The 17,996-nt window shown below is 70.3% G+C and overlaps 1 protein-coding gene across 18 annotated transcripts in view; it reads right to left on the reverse strand.

Annotated features, from left to right (window-relative positions):
- Window positions 1–17,996, reverse strand: part of KCNQ2 (potassium voltage-gated channel subfamily Q member 2) — a 45,245-nt gene that overhangs the window by 18,363 nt on the left and 8,886 nt on the right. For 12 of the 18 annotated variants that reach the window (XM_072801729.1, XM_072801727.1, XM_072801735.1 and 9 more), the window contains exons 2-10: window positions 13,808–13,898; window positions 12,935–13,061; window positions 12,470–12,645; window positions 11,840–11,965; window positions 9,337–9,447; window positions 8,826–8,921; window positions 5,843–5,937; window positions 4,767–4,796; window positions 1,594–1,662 (exon numbers count right to left, since the gene is read on the reverse strand). In XM_072801729.1, the coding sequence (XP_072657830.1) occupies window positions 1,594–1,662; window positions 4,767–4,796; window positions 5,843–5,937; window positions 8,826–8,921; window positions 9,337–9,447; window positions 11,840–11,965; window positions 12,470–12,645; window positions 12,935–13,061; window positions 13,808–13,898 (921 nt within the window). The remainder of the gene's footprint in view (window positions 1–1,593; window positions 1,663–4,766; window positions 4,797–5,842; window positions 5,938–8,825; window positions 8,922–9,336; window positions 9,448–11,839; window positions 11,966–12,469; window positions 12,646–12,934; window positions 13,062–13,807; window positions 13,899–17,996) is intronic. The other 6 variants (XM_072801730.1, XM_072801741.1, XM_072801738.1 and 3 more) reach the window with 1 other exon arrangement.

A 17,996-nucleotide genomic window follows, 5' to 3' on the forward strand; every position in this document is an offset into this window, starting at 1 on the left:
GACCTCCTGCTTGGGGCTGGGGTCCCTGGGGACCGGCCCCAACCCTCCGGGCTCCCCCTTCATGCAGTCCAGGGTCACAGGGTGCAGGACCCCCGCCCTGATGCCGCATCCTGCCGCCGCCCTGGGGCGCCCTGGCCCAGCCTGGGGGCCACAGCCCATCCCTGTGCCTCTCCTGGGACCACGGGGCTGCGGGCTTCTGCCGAGGCCAGAAGTTAGAAGCTCAGAGCTGGGGGGCTGGGTACCCCTGCCTCGCCCCGCCCCAGGGCCCCGGGCTCCAGGGCTTATGGCCACCTCCCTCCCGTCCCCGCTTCCTCGTCCCGTGCCGGCCCGTTCGTGTCCCCGGATCTAGGGCCACCTACTCCAGGCTGACCTCATCTCAACATCCTCAACTACACCTGCAAGTCCCAGGCACGGTTCCAACGCAAGGACACACCCTGGGGCCACCAGGCCACCCAGTACAGTCCGTGCCCTAGAGCTCAGGACTCCTGTGTGCCTCACGCCCCGACACCCAGGCTCCACCGTCACAGCATCAGCCCCAACCAAAGCTCAGCGGCTCAGAGGACCTGGGATCCCCCGGCCTCGGTCATCCCAGCCACGTGTGATCCTCCCTGGGGTAAAGTCCTCCCCAGCTGGGGACCTGTTGCTTCTCGAAAACCAGTGATCTGCCCCCAAAATACAACAGGACAGACACACCATCCGAACAGGGAGAGGTTGGGAGGAGCAAAGGTCAGCCGTACCCAAAGTCTGACACTCAGCGGGAAACCGCGTGCGGTGCCAGCGCCTCGGCCACCTCCTCCGGCAGCACGCTGGGCCCTGACCACCCCCCAAGGCCGCCCCCAGGGCCCCACTACCAGGCCGGCCGCCCGGTCCCCCCGCGGGAGAGGACCACGGAGCTGGCAGCCGAAGCTGCCATCCCGGAGGCGGGAAGGACCCAGGTCCCGTGAGGCCTGGGGGGACGCCTCGGCCTCGCCCAGCTCCTGCTCGTCTCTGCCCCTGGTCTCTGCCCCACCACGGGCGGCGCTTTGCTCTCTCAAGGACGCGTACTTGGGTTCAGATGCTAATCCAGGACGATCCAGAATGACCCCGTGTTGAGATCCCTCCCTTAGTAACATCCAAGCAAGGGCCTGCTCACGGGGTCCAGCTGCGTCCCGGGACGTACCTCGGCGGGGGCTCCACCCCACTGACAGCTCTCGGGGGGCAGCGGCTGGGGGTCGCCCTCGGCCTGGGGGTCCAGGCGGCTGCGCACCCCCCAATCCCTGGGGCCGCCCTCCTGCCCGCACACCGGCTCTGGGCCCCACACTCCAGACTCACAGGCTGTGCGACCACAAGAACCAGCGGGCGTCCGTGCGATGCTCCGGGGCACCGGGCTGGCTCTCCCCCCGCCCCCCGTGGCCCCACCCTCTGTGCCCCCCGCCCCCGCCCCCACCCAGCCACCCTCTGGGGACGGGCGCCTTAGTCGAGGGAGAAGTGGAAAACCACCCGACCGCGGCCTGCAGGCCCGGGGCATCCCGTGGCCGCCTGCCCCTCGCGGGGACGCCCGGGAGGACGGGGACCCCCGACCCCGAGTGCCAGCCCGGGGGCCCCTCTGCTGACCTGAAGGTGAGCCCAGATTTACTCTTGAGGTTCCGCAGCAGCTCCAGCTGGTTGAGGGGTGGGATCAGTCTGCGGCGAGAAGAGACGCAGTGAGCGCCTGCCCGCCTGGGCCCGGGGACCCGCACCCCTGCTCCCACCAGCGTCCGCGTCACACAGGGCGCCTGCGGCGGCAATGCTGGGGGCACGGGTGTGGCCTGTCCCAGGCAGAGGGAGGGGAGAGCTCCCTGGCAGCGGTGGCCCTCCGGGGACCGTCTGTGCCCTCGGGGCTGTGCCTCTCGGGGGCCGTGCCCTGGACACAGGCAGCGACCAGCCCGCCCCGTGGAGGGGCCCAGAAGGGTCCGGGGGACAGGTGGGGGCATGCCCGTGGCCCTCTCTGCAGACCACACGCTCCCCCTTCCCTAACATGGTGTCCCCTGCGCCCTCCCCCCGCCTCTCTAACCCCTGAACACCCCCAAGGGGCAAAGAGCACCCCAACATGTTTAAGGTCCCCAATCCCTCTGCAAAGCCGGGGCAGGGCCAGGGCCTAGAGGACTCCCTCGCCGGGCACAGAGGCCCACTCTGGGTGCAGACGAGCTGCCGGAAACGTGCTCGGATCCTTGGCAAGCCGGCCTGGCTCTGCAGCCCCTCTCCCCGCCCAGGTCACGCCCACCCGGGACAACCCCACGCACTCCCCCACCTCCCCCCCTTCCCGGCCACTGGGCAGCTCCAGGCAGGACCTCCATGGAGGCCGAGCATAACTAAGTCCTCCCTGTGCAGCCTGGCCGCCCACCCCCAGCCGCAGGACCAGCAGCCCAGGGGCCCCCAGTCTGCTCCCCACATGGGGGGTCAGTTCCCTCCCCCACCCACCCTCCGCCCAAGCCCGAGGTCTCACTGCTTTCTGCCCACCCCACTTCGCATCTCATTGTGAGGAAACACCTCTTGCCCCACTTGACCTCAGGGTCGCTCCTTCCTGGCCCAGCCCCCACCGGCTGACACCCCCCTATCATGCTGTGACCCCCCCACCCCACTTATGGCATCTGACACTGCTATGACCCCCACTCTGCCCTGTGACCCCATCCCTCCCTGTGCCCCAATCCTTCCCCGTGACCCCTACTCTGCTCTGTGACCCCCACCCCTCTCCGTGACCCCCATCCTTCCCTGTGACCCCCACTCTGCCCTGTGTCCCCCACTCTGCCATGTGACCCCATCCCTCCCTGTGACCCCATCTTTCCCTGTGACCCCCACTCTGCCCTGTGCCCCGACCCCTCCCTGTGCCCCCATCCTTCCCCGTGACCCCTACTCTGCTCTGTGACCCCCACCCCTCTCCGTGACCCCCATCCTTCCCTGTGACCCCCCCATTCCGCTGTGACCCCCACTCAAGCCCTCAGCAGGAGTCCCAAGCGCTCCTTTGAAGCCAGGCTCGAAGACTCCCCCCGAGCCTCAGCCCCAACTCTGTCCTCAGCCTCCATCCTTGGGGACCCCTGACCCCCCAGGTCCCTCTGGTGAAGCATCAGTGCCTGAGCCTATACGTGGCGGGAGAGGACGTGACCCCCCTGCACTGGCCCAGCCCTCACCTGCGAGCAGGAGTCTGCGTCTCCTCTCCCTCCACCCACAGGCCCCGCCGGAGGTCACCCAGTGGCTCCCCAGGCCTCCGAAGTGGGATCACGGCCCCCCCAAGTCCACGGCACTGGCAGCGGCCTCCGAGTCTCCTGGCTTCGCTCCGGCCCCTCCACACCCCTCCTTCCCGACCCCAGCGCCCCCGCCCGCTGCGGGGCCTGCCCTCGCTCACTGCTGCCCGGCCCAGCCCGGCTGCCCCCGCAGCCTCAGCAGAGCCAGGGCCCTGTCCCCCCCTCCCCCAGGGCAACCCAGTCCTAGCAGGTCAGGCGGGCTCACGCCATGGGCGCAGCAGAGGCCCCAGGACTGGACACGGGGACAGAGGTGGCCTCCCCGCTGCCCCTCGACCACCACCCGTGGGCCTGTGGGAGCCCGGACAGCGCCCCCATTCAGCCCACACACACGCAGGTCCAAGTTTAGGGACACGCAGAGGATGTCATGCCTTGAACACACACAGCAGGGGACAGGACACGGACGGGCAGGGCCACGGCAGGGACGTGCACACACACACACGTGAGGGCCACACGCAGCCCGTCACTCCAGGGCGGCCGTGGAGGACGAGGGGCAGCGGGCCGGCGGGAGTGGGGGACGTGTCGGGGGCATCCCACAGGAGACGGCAGCGGCCGGTCAGGGTCGGCTGGCTCCGAGGGGACAACTCAGCCACCCAGGCCAGGGTGGGGGTGCAGGTGCTCCACAGACCCCGGGGTCTGGAGAAGACGGGCCGAGGGACGACAGGACGGCACCCCAAGCACCCGGGCAGCCTGGGGCCCCAAGAGCCCCGGGTCGGCGGACGGGGAGGACACTGCCCGCCTCGTCCTCTGCGCGAGGCCAGGAGAGGCAGGGGCTGGGGTGGAGATGCCCGCGGGCACCGGCCCTCCTCCCTGCTGGGAACGGACACTGAGGTCCTAGCCGGCCCACGGGGCGTCACGGGCCACGAGCTTCCGGGCCCTGTCCCTGCCCGCCTGTGCGTGGACGCCGTCACCCGGCACGGTCCCCCCCCCGGGCAGGGAAGGGCCCACGGAGGAGCTGCGCCGTGTGCGGGGTACAGTGTCTGGGCGGCTCGGCAGCCCCGCTCCCCTCGGGTGGTGGCTGGGGGTCAGGCAGAAGGGAGAGCCCTGGGGACGCAGCGACTGGGGCAGCACACGCGGACGGCAGGCCCTCGGTCCTCCCGGGTCCGGAGGGGCAGAGCCCGAGCAGCGCCAGGGGCGAGCTGCCGGCCGAACGGGGAGCCCCCGGCTGGGGAGGCCGAAGCCCCGTGTCCAGCGGCTCTGTGCCCTGCACACGGGGCCTGTGGGGGGGCGGGGGGGCAGGGCAGGGACGCGGCTACTGAGACAAGGCAGGAAGCAGGACGCGGGACGGACAACGAGGGAGGACAGAGGATCCAGCCGGGAGAAGCAGCGGACAGGGGAGGGGCGGTCGGAGAGGGAGCCGGGCTCCAGGCAGGGAGGCCGCGGGGAGAGCAGGGCGGTGCCTGTACCCCCAGACCGGGCCCGGGGCCGGGGGCTCGGGGGGCACCCCGGACCAGCCCCAGACACAACACAACCACACCGTACACGCTGTCCATCCCATGCATCTCCTACCTGGAGGCCCCGTAGGTTTGAGTTTGCGAGCTTTCAGGGGTTTCCACACACACAGAGGGAAAAGAACGGAAATTTTAAAAGAACGGGATAAGAAAAAGAAAATGAACCAAATGGTCGAGGAAAGTGGGGGAAACAACAAAACAAAGAAAATTAGCACGAGGGTCAGCCCGGCTCAGGCCCGAGTGGGGCCCAGGACGGGGAGCAGGAGCCTTCCGCACTCCCCGAAGCGCGGGGCTCGGAGCCTGCCCGCGGGACGGGCGCTGGGGAGGGCGGGGGGTCTACGCGGGAGGGGCCGGGGCCGTGGGGACGCTGGACCCTGCCTGCCCTGGCTGACTTGGGGTCCTCGGGGCGATGCTGGCCCGGCTCCGGGGCAGGTAAGGGGCATCCTTGTGCTGGGACCCCAGGGCTCAGCCTCACGCCGCAGGCGAGGGCAGGCCGGCGGGGGCGGGGGGTCCAGCCGAGGGTCCCAGCCTGTCTCACCTCAGACCTGTCCTAAGCCAGAGGCTTTGCACAGACAAAGCCCAGGGGGCCGCACTCTTGCCCTGGGCCGCACCCGCCCTCGGGAAGGGTGGGAAGCACCTGCGGCGGCCCCTGGGCCTCCTGGCCGCCGGGCCTGCACCCACGGCTCCCCGGGGCGCCCGCAGGCTGTGTGCCCTGTGCCGGCCTGCACCCGGCTGCGGCCCCTCCGCACACGGAGGCCTGGGCCTCGGAGGACACAGGGTCGAGGTTACCCTTCCACTTCCAGAGCCCGGGGGCTCGCCCCGCAGCTCTCGGGAGGGCCCGTCTTCGCCGCGCTCACAACACTATGTGACCCACAGCAAGGAAGCTAAGCAAAGGGGTGGATGGAGTGAGAAATAAGAGCCACGAGCTATAAAACAAAAACCAAAATTAATACTGCGAAATAAATCACACACAGGACTCCGTGGAGAGTACACACGTTGTTTAAAAAAAAAAAAAAGAAAAGAAAAGAAAAATCAATGAAAATAATGAACAACAGAAAAAATGGGTTTCAGAACAAACAGAGAATGAAGACCAGGCGGTGAGCCGCGCGGCGGGGTCCGGGTGGCGGGCGGTACCTGTACATGGGCACCGTCACCGTGCGCTCGTAGTACTGCCACGTGGAGTGCAGGTCCGTGCGGGACAGGTTGGTGGCATAGAACCTCCAGGCCGACTGCAGGGGGAAGCGGGCGAGGGTCAGACGCCTCCCGGAGGCCCCGCCCCTGCGCGCCCCCAGCCCCCGGCAGCCCCCGCAGCCCCCGCAGTCCCCGCAGGGTGGGCACGCGCCTCCGCACCCAGCACCCAGCGCCCTGCCTGCAGGGCCTTTCATCACCGGCCTCACCGGCGCTGGCGGTTGTGAGGTGTCGGGCGGTCATCCCCGACCCTTGGGGCACGACGCGCACACACAGGGGTGACCCCAGGAGCCGGGCAGGGATGGGGGACCCCCCCCCCCCCGACCCGCCTCAGTCTGGCCTGAGCCTCGTTGTGGCCCCTCCTCATCGTGAGACACACACGACGCTCCGTCTCCAAGCGTCTGACTCGGGGCACAGTTGCGCCGCCGCCAGCCTCGTCCCCGAGGCCCCGCGCCTGCCCGCGTCCCGCCCTCCGCATGCCCCCTTGGCAGGCCTCACGTCCCAGCGGGGCTCAGTGCGTCGGTCCTTTCCACGATGGAAGGACGTCCGATTGCGCAGAAACACCGCAGCCTCCCCCTCCCCCGGGCCGGAGCGCCAACACTCGCGGGGAGGTCGCCGGTGTCCGCGGTCTGGACGCGGGTCGCCGGGTGCTCAGGCGCTGCCGACCCGGGGCCCGCCCGCAGCCACAGGCTCCAGCCTCTGCGCCTCCCCGAGTGCTCCCCACGCCGCTCACGGCCCCGCATCTCCCCGACCCGGAGCACCTGTCGCTCCGTACGTCTGCGCGACTCCACGCTCCCGGTACGTCCTCCCGCTCCGCACCTTAGCTCCTCACCCTCTTCACCGTGTCCCTCGGAGCACGATTTTGATCGTGCTTTTGATTTCGATAAAGTCCCATTTATCTATTTTTCTCTCTTGCTTGGGCTTCGGTTGCACCTAAGAGACCAGAGCCGTGCGGACTCGCGCCTGCTTCTGAGAACTTCCGGCGCTGCCTCTCACCGCGGGTTTCCTGACGCATCTGGACTTCGTTCCGCTGGAGTCAAGCTCCGGCCTCCTCAGCCGGACACCCCGTAGCCGGACACCTGGACACCGGCTGTCGAAGAGCCTGCGCTTTCCCACCGGCGCCCGCGGCACCGCCATGTGGGGACTGGCTTCCGGGCCCCCAATCCAGGCCGCCCGGGCATGTCCCGCGTGCTCACGGCCCTGGCCCCGCTGCCCGGGCTCCTCCACGGCTCCTGCTCTCACCATAGGAACGTGTGCTTTGCCATGCGATTCCGTCCGTGTCCGCCGTCCCTGGTCATCCCACTCCCCGTGGACCGGCTCCCACGTGCCCGGACCTCGCGTGCGTCCGTCACAGGGCCCGGCCAGTCGGCGCTGAGATGATCGCAGCCCCTCGCCCTCCGGAGCCCACGGGCCCCGGGAACACGTCCCCGCCCGGGCACTTCAGCCTGTGGCCGCCCCGGGGTCTGAGCGAGTCCCCCGCAGACACCAGGGCCGCGCCCGTCCCCACCTGTCCCCCCCCCTCCGCCGCCACCGCGCCCCAAAGTCTCGCGCAGGCCTCCTGCCCGGGCCGCACCCCCCCAACCAGCGCCCCCTCAGGGCTCGTGCTTTCAGGCGAGTTCTTCGCGGCCCCTTCGCTTGCCCTTTTCAGGGGTCCAAACGCCGCGCACAGCGGCCCAGTCGGAGCACCCGTTGGCACCTGCCCCCGAGGGCCCACAGCTTCCAGACCTCACGTGCCCCAACCTGGGGTCACGACGACACACTCCTGCTGTTCCCGACTTCTCTGTCCACCCAGACGCTCCAGCCAAAGCCTGGGGCCTCTCCTCCCCTCCCTCCCCGCAGCTGGGGTCCTGCCCCCACCCCCCCTCCCGGAGTCACCTCCGACCTCTGGGGCCCTGAGGACAGGGCTGGCGATGCCCCCTCCGCCTCCTGCTGCTGTTCAGAGCCTGCCCCGAGCACTGGGTGTGAGGACGCCCACCCTGATGGGCAGGGGCCACTTCTGACGGGACGGCACATAAGGCCAATGAGGCGGACATGGGCCCCGGCACCCCGGCCGCCAGAGGGTCACGGACCCGCAGATGCTTCCAGGGCATGGGGGGCCCGCGGCCTCCTCTGGGCTCCCCCCACCCCCGCCTCTCCCTCTCCGGGATCGGGAATCGCCCCCGGGCGCAGGACCCCCGTGCGGCAAGACCGCGCTCCCCCCACCAGCCTCCGAAGCAGGACCCAGGCATGGCCCTCCGTCCAGCAGCCCCACGGAGAAACCTGCCCCGTGACCGCTCGGCACAAGGCCCGGGACTCCCACTCGGTGTCCAGCCGCAGGGAACACGTGCACGGCCTCACGCCGACCGCCGAGTCGTGACGGGAAAGGCGCCGAGGACCCTCCCGGGAGAAGCAGGACGCGGGCACGCGGGGAGCGGGCGGCTCGGAGGGCGGGAGAGCAGGGCAGGGCCACACGTCTCCCTGTGCGACCTCCGCCCCGTGTACGTGCACGGGCCTGTGGGCCTCCTTGCTCGTCGGCACTTACACACCGTGGCCCTTGGGAGTTCTTGCGGCGACAGGTAAACACGTCCGCACACCCACAGAGGCAGATGTGCCCACGGGCAACGCCATCCTCGGAGGGGCCGTGTCCAGCCAGCCCCCCAGCTTCGGGGAGGGCCCCCCGGGCAGCCTGGGGCTCAGGCCCACTCCCAGGACAGCCAAGGACGCGCCGCCGACCGCGACCCTGGCGGGGGTCCTTGTGCAGCTCGGGCCACACGGCACACCTGCCCCCGGGTCCCGCTGGCTCTCGGCACCCTGAGCCCCCGCCACGCCCGCCACGCCCCTGCAGAGGAGCAGGAGCTGTGGCCCGCCCACACAGGGGACGTGCTGGGGCCGGGGGCTCTCTGCTCCCCACAGGCCGGGAACCCCCTGCTCCCCGGCCCCCAGGGCTCACCTGGATCAGGCCGGCCGCCGGGTTCCGCCTCTTCTCAAAGTGCTTCTGCCGATGCTGCTCTTGGACTTTCAGAGCGAAGCCAGACCCCAAGATGCCCTGCAAGTCATCAGAGTCCCACGAGGCCGCGGCCACGGCCCTCCCCCGCCTCACCCCCGAGCCACCCGCAGACCACGCTGCGGAAAACACTCGGATTCAGAGCCTCTGGCTTCCAGAAGCTCGGAGGCAACGACCCAGGACACCCCCGCCCAGAGAGGACCCTCCTCCCTGCTCATCTCTAAGGAGGCAAGTGCAGGCCCCGGCTCTTGGTGAGCGGCCACCGGGAACAGCAGGGTCCCCCCCACACACCAGCTACGGTGGCAGTTGACACAGCCATCGCCCCTCTGCAAGGGTCCCCTGTGACCTCTCACGGGTCCAGGTCAGCACACAGCACGACCCTGCTGGCCAATCTCAGGGCTGCGAGGACCCACAGTGAGCGACAGATGAGGACCCAGGAGTCACAGGCAGGACTTACCGCAGGAAGAGCAAAGAAGGAGACGCCAATGAGGGTGAAGGTGGCGGCCAGGAGCCTCCCGTTCCAGGTCTGGGGGTACTTGTCCCCATAACCAATGGTCGTCAGGGTGATCTGTGGGGCACCAAGGCCGGTCACTGAGCCGGGCCTGGCCGTGACCACCGTGGAGGCCCATGACCCTGACCTGGACGCTCTTCCTCAGCCCCCAAGGGCCTGGCACAGGGCAGGCTGGGCAGGCACAGAGGCCACCCCTCCCTCACCGCCCACACGAGGCCCAGTGAGGTCTGCATCTCAGCCTTCACCTCTGCGACACCCCTGCAACGTGTGAAACCCTCCAGATCCCGCCTCTTCCCCTACTTTCCAGGGCAGCTCACACTGGCCAGAGCAGGAGCCCAGGGGGAGGGAGCAGGGAGGAGGGGCGAGGGGAGGGAGCAGGAAGGAGAGGGCAGGGGAGGGGATCAGGGAGATGGCAGAGGGAGGGAGCAGGGAGGAGAGAGTGGGGGAGGGAGCAGGGGGAAGGAGGAGGAAAGGAGAAGGGAGAGAGGAGAGAGGGAGCAGAGAGGAGGGAGGAGCAGAGGGGAGAGTGTGAAGGACGGTGTGGGGATCGAGGAGGGAGGGGGCGCAGGGAGGGAGAGGGAGGAGGAAGAGGGGAGGGAAGGGGAGGAGGAAGAGGGGAGGGGGCGCAGGGAGGGAGAGGGAGGAGGAAGAGGGGAGGGAAGGGGAGGAGGAAGAAGGGAGGGAAGGGGAGGAGGAAGAAGGGAAGGAAGGGGAGGAGGAAGAGGGGAGGGGGAGCAGGGGGGAGGGGCAGCGAGGAGGGGGGGGGGGAGCAGTGGGGAGAGCGCACAAAGGGGAGTGTGGGGAGGGGGAGCGGGGAGGGAGGAGGAGGGAGCCGGGGGAGGGCAGCTCTGGGCGCCGGCGGGGTCAGCGGCCAGGAAGCGCGGAGGGTCAGTGGCTGGACGGGTGGTGCTGAGCAGGAGCCAGGGGGAGAGATGGGGCGGGCGGGGCCTCGGGAGGGCGACACACCCAGGCCGGAGGAGAGGGAAGGCCGCGCAGGGGTGCGGCTGGAGGGTGAGCTGCCCCAGCGCCGCGGGCAGAGGGGCCCTGGGCACCCAGGAGGGCCCGCTGCCCACGGGGCGAGCTCCAGGTGGCCCCCCAGACCCTGGATGGGGCGGGCCCCTCCCAGAGCCGCGCACCCCTGGAGGCCACGCCCGGCCACAGTGGATAAATCACGGCCCGCGCCCCTAGAAGCGGGCAGCATCCGCACTGCGGCCTGCACAGAAAGTTCTGGAAAGGCGCGGGTGGTGAGGAAGGGCCGCCAGCAGCGGGATCCACTCCTCACACAAAACCTCGGTGCTCGAGCCTCTCCAAGTGCGGGAACCACTGGCCGAGGCGCTCAGCACAAACGAAGCTCATTTGAAAGACCAAAGACGCTTGGGGCTCAGTCGGTGAAGGGGAGGCGTCTGCCTGGGGCTCAGGGCGTGATCCCGGGGTCCTGGGATCGAGTCCCGGGTCCGGCTCCCCGCTTCTCCCCCTGCCCCTGCCCCCTGCCCCCTGCCCCCTGCCTGCGCGCCCGCTTTCCTGCTCCCCCCCCCACCCTGTCAAACAAATAAAAGTCACGCCTTTAAAGACAAAGACCCTTCAAATCAACACTCCCTCCCACGAATCCTCTGGGAGAGCTGAGGCTGGCAAGGCCGGGGGCAGGGCAAGCGGCGTCAGCAGGTCGCAGCCACTGGCCCGGGCGGCCGCTGCCCCCACTCGGCTGGGCCCCAGGACACAAATCAATAGCATTCCCGCTTGAATGCGGGTCAGATTGCAGCATGTGCCCAAGGCCTCGCCGCCAGCACCTGGGGAAGACGTGTGGAGTCCCCGGGGACCGGGCCCTGCTCCTCCCCGCACCCCCCCGCAACGGACGGGCCCTCAGCGCCCTGCCGGGGACCTCTGGGGACACGGGCCAGGCTCCAGCCAGCTCATGGGGACGCGGCCCGCAGGGCACAGCCTGGTCCCCGGGAGGCACAGTCCATGGGCGCCGGCCGTCCCCGTCCAGGGTGAGAGGGACCCTTCGGGAGTGACCCAGGGAGAGGCACCACCCAGGAGCCTGGGAGCGGGCAGCCGTGAGCGGGGGCTGCGGGTCCCGAGGGGCAGCCTGGAAGGGGCACCAGGAGGCCCGGGTTCCTGTCCAAAGTCTCCTGTCCCCTCCTCCGTCCAGCACAGAGGTCTTCCCGATAAGGAAGAAAGGGGAGTGACCACCAGAGCTGGGCACAGGCTCCCCGGGGCGGTGCACACCCGGGAGCACCCACCCCCCCCAGCATCCTGCTCCTGAGTGGCCAGCAGGTGGCCCCAGAGAGACGCTCCAGGCAGGCGCCCTCCTGTCCCCGTGCACGCCCAGGGGGCAGGGGCACATCCTGGGGACCAGGTGCAGAGGGTGGGCAGGGGAGGACCCCAGGGGAGGCCATGCCAGGCGAGCGCGTCCCAGGGAAGGAGCATGAGCCCAGCGGCCAGGACTCACCAGGCCCCACCACAGGGCGTCGGCGTAGGTGTCGAAGTGGTCATTCTCCCCCTTCTCCGCCAAGTACACCAGGAACGAGGCCAGGATGAGGCAGAGGAAGCCGATGTACCAGGCAGTCACCAGCTCCTGGAAGACACGCTCGGTCACAGCCGCCCGGCCCACCCCCGGGAACGCGTGCTGTAGGCGCGGCGTCTGCAGGGCTCCGCGTGGCCCTGAGCCCGGGGCAGGGGGATGGGGCCCTGGTGACCTCCTCCCCACTGGGTGGTCCCCGGACCTGGGCCGCCACATGCGGGAGCCCGGCCCGGCCCGGCCAGCAGGCTTGGGGCTGGGAACCGGGGCGGCCTGGGTGCGCAGGAGGCTCCCGGAGGGAGCGGGGGCAGCACCCCAGCGCCTTCGGGGACACCGGCCGTGCTGCCAACCAAGCCCCCAGCTCCGGGTCGCGGAGAGGCAGGGTCGAGCTCCCGTCAGGACATGGGGCTGCAGGCACCTGGCAGCGGCCGCGTCTAGAAGGCGCCCACCTGGGCACCCAGCACCCGGCGCACAAGCCGCAGAACAGCACCCCGGACGGAGCCGAGCAGCAGCGCGCGGGACTGGACGGGGGGCAGGGGGACGGGCGCGCTGGGCGCTCACCTTGCTGTGGGCGTAGACCACGGAGCCCAGCAGCTTCCAGGTGCCACCGCGCCGGTCCATGCGGATCATCCGCAGGATCTGCAGGAAGCGCAGGCTCCGGAGCGCGGACGTGGCGAAGACGTTGCCCTGGGAGCCGGCGGCCAGCACGGCGATGGAGGCGATGAGCACCATGATGTCTGCGGGAGACGGCAGGGCTGCAGGCAGGGCTGGCCCGGCACCGCCCGTGTGGCCGCGGCGGAGGGGGCGCCCGAGGAGATGGACCGATGGACGAGTGACACATGCGAAGGGACAGCAGGGGACAGTACGGTCCAGGAGCCCAGCCCGGCCCGGGGCGGCAGCTGTCCTGCGACCTCCCCCCTCCGCCGGCCGCTCAGGCTGCATCCAGCACGGGCTGGAAGGCCACGGGGCGGGGGGGGGGGGGGGGTTCCAGAGCAGCCGGTCACCCCCGCGCCCGCCCCGCCTCACCTATCACACAGAAGGGCTTGCGCGCAAACTTGAGCCGACCCCTCCAGCCGCGGTACCGGCAGCAGCAGCCCGCCGCCCAGATGCGCACAAAGTACTCCACGCCGAACACCACGATGGTCACGATTTCCTGCAGGAGAGGCCACGGCCACCACCCCCAGGCCGGGTCAGGGCAGGGACCAGGCCGGCCAAGCCAGTGCTGGGGGGGGTCCTGCCCATGTCAGCTGGTGCCCGTGGGGGGTCCTGCCCATGTCAGCTGGGGGGGGCACAGAAGGCCAAGCTGAGGGAAGGTCCCAGGTAACTGCAAGGGGGTGTGGCCTCTACGTGGCCTGTGGCCCCCGGGCCAGGGCGCAGGGTGGGCGGGGGAGGGAGGGCTCCTCTGAGGTTGGTGTAGACACGGATCAGCCTCCTCCTCCGTCACCAACAGCAACAAAGACATTCCGCTGTGGTTGCCATGGCGCCCGCCCCTGCCTGTCATTTGCTGTCAGCTTCTCAGCCCCCGCCCCTCACCCACGTCCTCCAGGAAACACCCCACACCTCCCGGGGAGGGGACCACCTGGGCCCTCGGCTCTAGTGACAGGTGGGGGGCTGTCAGACGCCGCGGGGGCACAGGGTGGGGCGGCGGGGCGGGCTGGGTGCTGGGGAGAAGCAGGTGGGCGGTGGGTGCTGCAAGGTCGCTAGTGCAGGGGTGGGGCGGGACGGGCCCGGGTCCACCGGGCTGGAGCCGGAGAGCAGGGGCCAGGGTGGCAGGGGGCGGGGTCTCTGGGGGTCTCTGCGGGGGAGGCCAGGCTCACGCAGGAGCAGGTCTGGGGGTCAGAGGCTCCGCAGCAAGGGGTCAGGGACAGCGCGGCCCACGCCACCCTCCCGCCGGCTCACCAAGATGTAGAGCGCGCCCTCGGAGCTCTTCTCGTACTCCTTGATGGTGGAGAAGACGGACAGCACGAGGCAGGAGAAGACCAGCAGGAACCTGGGGCAGGCAGGGCAGGCCGGTCAGCAGGGGCCCCGGGGGCCACGGGGGCCGCGCCCCACACCCGCAGCTCTGCGCAGCGACGCCCCCCTGTCCCGCCTCAGCAGCCTCGGGCTTTGGGAAGGTCCCCAGACCCTCCGAGGGACGGGGGCTGCCCGTGGACGCCCCTCGATACGTCCGCGTCCTCCCGCGTGCGGCTTCCCCTTTCCGGGCAGAGACACACCAGGCCCGTTCCCGTCGCAGCGGCCTCCGAGAACGGCGCCGGGCCTCGGCCACCAGCCCGGGTCCTGGCGGGCACGGCGGGCGCACACGCACACAAGGCCCGCGGGTTTCTGGGAGGGGCAGCGGGAGGCCCCGCGCGACGCGCCAGCCAGGGGGCCGGCCCGAGGGACTGTCCGAGGGTGGGTCCCGGGGACAGAGCGCCGAGGCCGAGGGCCGGGTCCAGGGCTCCCTCCCGAGCGCCACAAAGCACGTGGTGTGGGGACCTCGACCGGGGCCCGCCCACCACACCCCTCCCGGTGTCATCGCCACCCTGGACGCCCCCACAGCGGCCCCGCTGGCCCCGGGGGACAAGAGGAGCCCAGGGACCCTTCCGGGCCAGGCTGCCACACGCACAGCTGCGGGCGCCCCAGAGTCTGAGGCTCGGCCGGCCCCGCCCTGCGCCCCGGAGGCTGGCAGGGCTAGACCGTCCTGGGAGCGTGGCCGTGGAGGGGCCCCCCGCGCCCACGCCCGCCCGGCTCCCGAGCAGAGGCGCTGAAGAGCGAGGCCGGGGCCGCTGGCACAGACGAGACGCAAGCGAGGCAACAGTCACATTTCAAAACCACAATTAATTTCCTCTCATTAGACCATTTATTCAATTAGCTGAGCCCTGGAAAACGGCGTCCAGATCTCTCATGTGCCTCGTGTCCGTATCCATCATTCTCGGCCCGCCGGTGTTTCCTCCCGACTCGGTCCGTGGGGAAGTCACACCCCGGCTGCATGGACCTGCCAGGAGCAGGACACCGAGCGCCCAGGGTTCTGGGTCAGGACCCTGCAGGCCTGGGGCGGCAGTGGGGGGCACTGAAAGCATCACCCACGGCAGGAAGGGCTCCCAACCCAGCGAGGCTCAGTGCAGAGAGACGGGGAGCCCACGGGAGACGTGAAATCTGGCAGGCTTCCCGGAGGAGGCGTCCACAAAGGTGAAGAGGAGTGGGTGCGGCCAAGAGGGGAGGAGGGAAGAGCGAGTGCAGTGGCCCAGACACAGGGAAGACAGCACGCTCGGGCACTCGGCGGAGGGCAGGTCGGACAGCCCGAGAACGGGGCAGGGGGGGCCCAGTGCTATTGTCACCCACGTGGGGGTCAGTGCACACTCAGAGCCCGGCCGGGTGGAAACGGTCCCCCGAAGTGGAAAAGAGAAAGCCGAGTCCCAAGGTGACCGACTCTCACAGCCCTGCCTCCTGAGGATGGCTCTGGCATCTTGGAACATTCCAGAACGGCCTGTGGAGGTGCAGCCTCCTTCAGGATGTCCAGAGCCATGCCTGAAATTCGGGAGAAGAGAGACCCGAAGGCGGACACGCCACATTCCCCCTCGGCCAGGTGAGCGAGGACAGGACCAGGGCAAGGGCGAGGGCAGGGGGGAGGGCAGGGGGGGAGGGCAGGACGCAGACCCCGGGGTGGGGTGATGCAGACCCCTGGGTGGGGTCCAGCCCCGGGAAGCCCGCAGGAGGGCAAGCTAGCACACGGATGCCACCCTACAGGGCAGGGGGGAGTCACTGCAGCCCACGGCGGGGTCACCGGGCCGACCTGGAGCTTCCCGCGGACGCTCAGGGACCCGAAAGGGGCAGTGCTTCCGCCTTCTGCCCCGCAGGCCTTTCTCTCCGCCATCCCATTATCCTCGGTGCCCGCCCCTGACGGCCGAGGCAGGAAGGGACCCTCCTTCTGCTCATCGCTCTCGGCAGAGAACCCCTCGCAGCGCGCCACGAGCAGGGGTGCCCACCCCGCCAGGTCCCCAGGGGACCCGCGCAGCTCGTGGGGAGCATTCCGACGGAAACCTCCGCGCTGCGGGCCCAGGATGGCTGGGTGCTTCCTCCCCGGCCAGGTGGGCAGCTGCCCGCCCCGCCGCTGGCCACGAGGCTCGTCCCCGCCGCTGTCCGCAGGGCCTGGGGACCAGCCAGGCTGCAGGCAGAGGAGGGAGGCGGGAGGCATCCCCGGTGCCAGGACGGGGCGGTTTCCTGCAGCCTGAGGACGGTTCTCACGGCGAATCCCCTGGCAGTGGTTGCCAAGGAGACTCGTATCTCACGCAGCTGGGCCCCAGCCCCAGAGTCCCGGGGCCAGGATGGGGGGCACACGGGGGGCGGTGAGGAGGGACCTCAGGGGGCGCTCACCCCACGGTGAGGAGCTGGGCCGCTGGAGACGGGGCACCGTGTGGAACAGGCCGCATCTCGAGGCACATCAGGTCACGTGCCCGCCGCGCACCCGCAGCACACGGACCGTCGTCACCCAGCAGCACGAGCGACCCCAGCTGACGTCAGAGGGGACGTAGGCCGCAGCCTGAGCTCCGCACAGAGCCCCTGGGGTCCTGAGGGCTGGGGCTGTGGTGTGCAGCGCGCATGGCAGGGGTGACCGGGGGTGACAGGCGAGGGGGCGGCGGAGGCGCACACGTCAGCCAGAGGGGCCCTCACGGTGCTCAGCCTGTATGCACACCTGTCGGTCGTGGGGCGCACTGCGCAGCTGTGTGCAGGTGGGTGCGTGTGCAGCTGTGTGTGTGCAGGCATGTATGTATGTAGGTGTGTGTGGGTGTGTGCATGTGTGTGCAGCTGTGCACGTGCAGGCGTGTGTGTGCATTCAGGTGTGTGCAGGTTGGGCGTGTGCAGGAGTGCAGGTGTGCGTGTGTGTGTGCAGGCGTGTGCACACCCGTGTTCTGCTTGCCCCTGCACTGCAGGGAGGGCGCCCCACCTCCAGGGACACACTCGGCTTCCGCCCCCACCCCTGACCTCAGGGAATAGTCACTTTCTGGAAAAGCACAGCAGCGCCTGTGGCACCTCGTTCCCGGGCCCACGGGGGGGTCACAGCACAGGCCGGAGCCCCCTGCCGGGCCCGCACCCCGACCCCTTGGGGGCCCCCCAAGACTGACGCAGGACGGGGCCGGGGGACTCATCTCGTCTCCACACTTGAAGTGAGCGGGATGTGAGGCCATGAGCACGGCCCCGCAGCCCCGCCGGTGCTCCCTGGACGCGGGGAGGGTCTCTGACCCCAAGGCCCCCAGGCCTCGCGGCGCCGCCGCCGTGTGCCAACCTGCAGGCGGGGCAGAGCCCGAGCCCCCTCCCCCTGCAGACACGGTGCCGTCAGCGCCTCGGGCGGTGGGGACCCCGAAGCCCAGGGCCCGGGCTGAAGGCCTCGCACCCACCCCGCGCACCCCCCGCAGGCCACCGCCCCCCCCGGAGCCTCCTGCCCGCCTCGCTCGTCAGGCCACGGCGGTGCCACTGCCTGGAATCTAATTTGGCATCTAATGAACTGCTCTGCCTCCAGGACCCGCTGCCACGTCCACCCTCCAGGGGACACGGGAACCCAGGCCGCTCGGGCGCAAGGCAGGCGCGACAGTCACTGTGAGATCGCGCCGCGGTCGGGGCCCCTCTCCCGAGACCCTTCCGGGGGCCGAGCCTCACCCTGGGTGCCGCCTCCCGAAGGGCCAGCCCGGCCTCCAGGTGAGAGCGGAGGCTTCCCGGGAGCACCCAGCCCAGCCCGAGGCCGCAGGCGGCGACAGGCCCACGCGGGACTGTGCCGCGCACACAGCAAGTGCTCAACACGCGCCTCGAACCCGACAAACCCCAGCCCGTTCCCGCCCACTCCGGCCCCTCGCACAGCTGACCGCGCGTGGCTGCTCCACAGCCACAGCCCTTCACGCGGACGCCCTTCCTGTCCCCGGGTGGGAAGGTGCTCCCCCCACCGGCCCGTGTCCCTCCGAGGCCTGGTCCCACGCAGGGCAGGAGTCTCTCCTCACTGAGCATCGCTCCCTCGCCGTCCACCCGTCGGGAGCCCCAAGTTCACAGGACCCCAAGCCCCTCCACTGACACCACAGGCGCTGCGCCTCGCTCCCCTCCCGTCTACTTCTCAGCCTCC

Source organism: Canis lupus, chromosome 26 (genome assembly GCF_048164855.1).
Source record: "Canis lupus baileyi chromosome 26, mCanLup2.hap1, whole genome shotgun sequence".
Taxonomy (NCBI): domain Eukaryota; kingdom Metazoa; phylum Chordata; class Mammalia; order Carnivora; family Canidae; genus Canis; species Canis lupus.